Raw genomic sequence first — 603 nt, 5'->3', positions numbered from 1 at the left:
CGAGGCTCCAAATGTCGCATGCGGCCGATGGTGGCGCAGACATCTCGATAATCTCTGGAGCCATCCAATAGGGCGAACCGACGACGGCTTCCTCGAGCGCGCCACACCCGAACGACGCTGCTCGTGCCTATGGCCGAAGAGCTGAATAAGCTGCCCGACGTCGCCAACTGCAGCGTAACGCCGTCGAAGCGCGCCGCGACTCCAAAGTCGGCAACCTTTGCCACCCCAGTCTTAGTTGTCAGAATATTGGCACCCTTGATATCCCGGTGCAGGACACCCTGCGCGTGTAAATATGCAAGTCCGAAGAGTACCTACGGGCAGTGTCCAACACAAGCGCAAAGCCCGATCCACGGCCTTGAGCGACGACCAAGCGCTCGCGCCCGTTTGGACCAGCTGACGACGAAGACAAACCTGTTTGACGTAGGAACCACAAACAGGCTCAGAAAAGTCCCCGAAGCGGTCGCGCACGGAGGCCTACGGTCGGAGCGATGGTCTGCTCTCTGTCTTCAGGTCATCACGCGAAGGAATGTGCGCGTGACGGGCAGTGCAAACGTGAGCCCAAACTCTGCAGCCCCTTGGAAGAGCAGCATTTCACTCGGAGGG

The 603-nt window shown here is 59.5% G+C and overlaps 1 protein-coding gene across 1 annotated transcript; it reads right to left on the bottom strand.

Annotated features, from left to right (window-relative positions):
- Position 1: 1 nt before the first annotated feature.
- Positions 2-308, bottom strand: AURANDRAFT_9656 (hypothetical protein; the record flags this gene model as incomplete). The annotated part of the gene is made up of 2 exons (XM_009044678.1): positions 2-127; positions 201-308. Coding segments are annotated over 2 exons (234 nt in total), but the record flags the coding sequence as incomplete, so codon positions are not given.
- Positions 309-603: the final 295 nt, after the last annotated feature.

Source organism: Aureococcus anophagefferens (assembly GCF_000186865.1).
Source record: "Aureococcus anophagefferens unplaced genomic scaffold AURANscaffold_658, whole genome shotgun sequence".
Taxonomy (NCBI): domain Eukaryota; class Pelagophyceae; order Pelagomonadales; family Pelagomonadaceae; genus Aureococcus; species Aureococcus anophagefferens.
The sequence above is the reverse complement of the archived record's forward strand: the minus strand, read 5'-3'. Positions and strand labels throughout refer to the sequence as shown.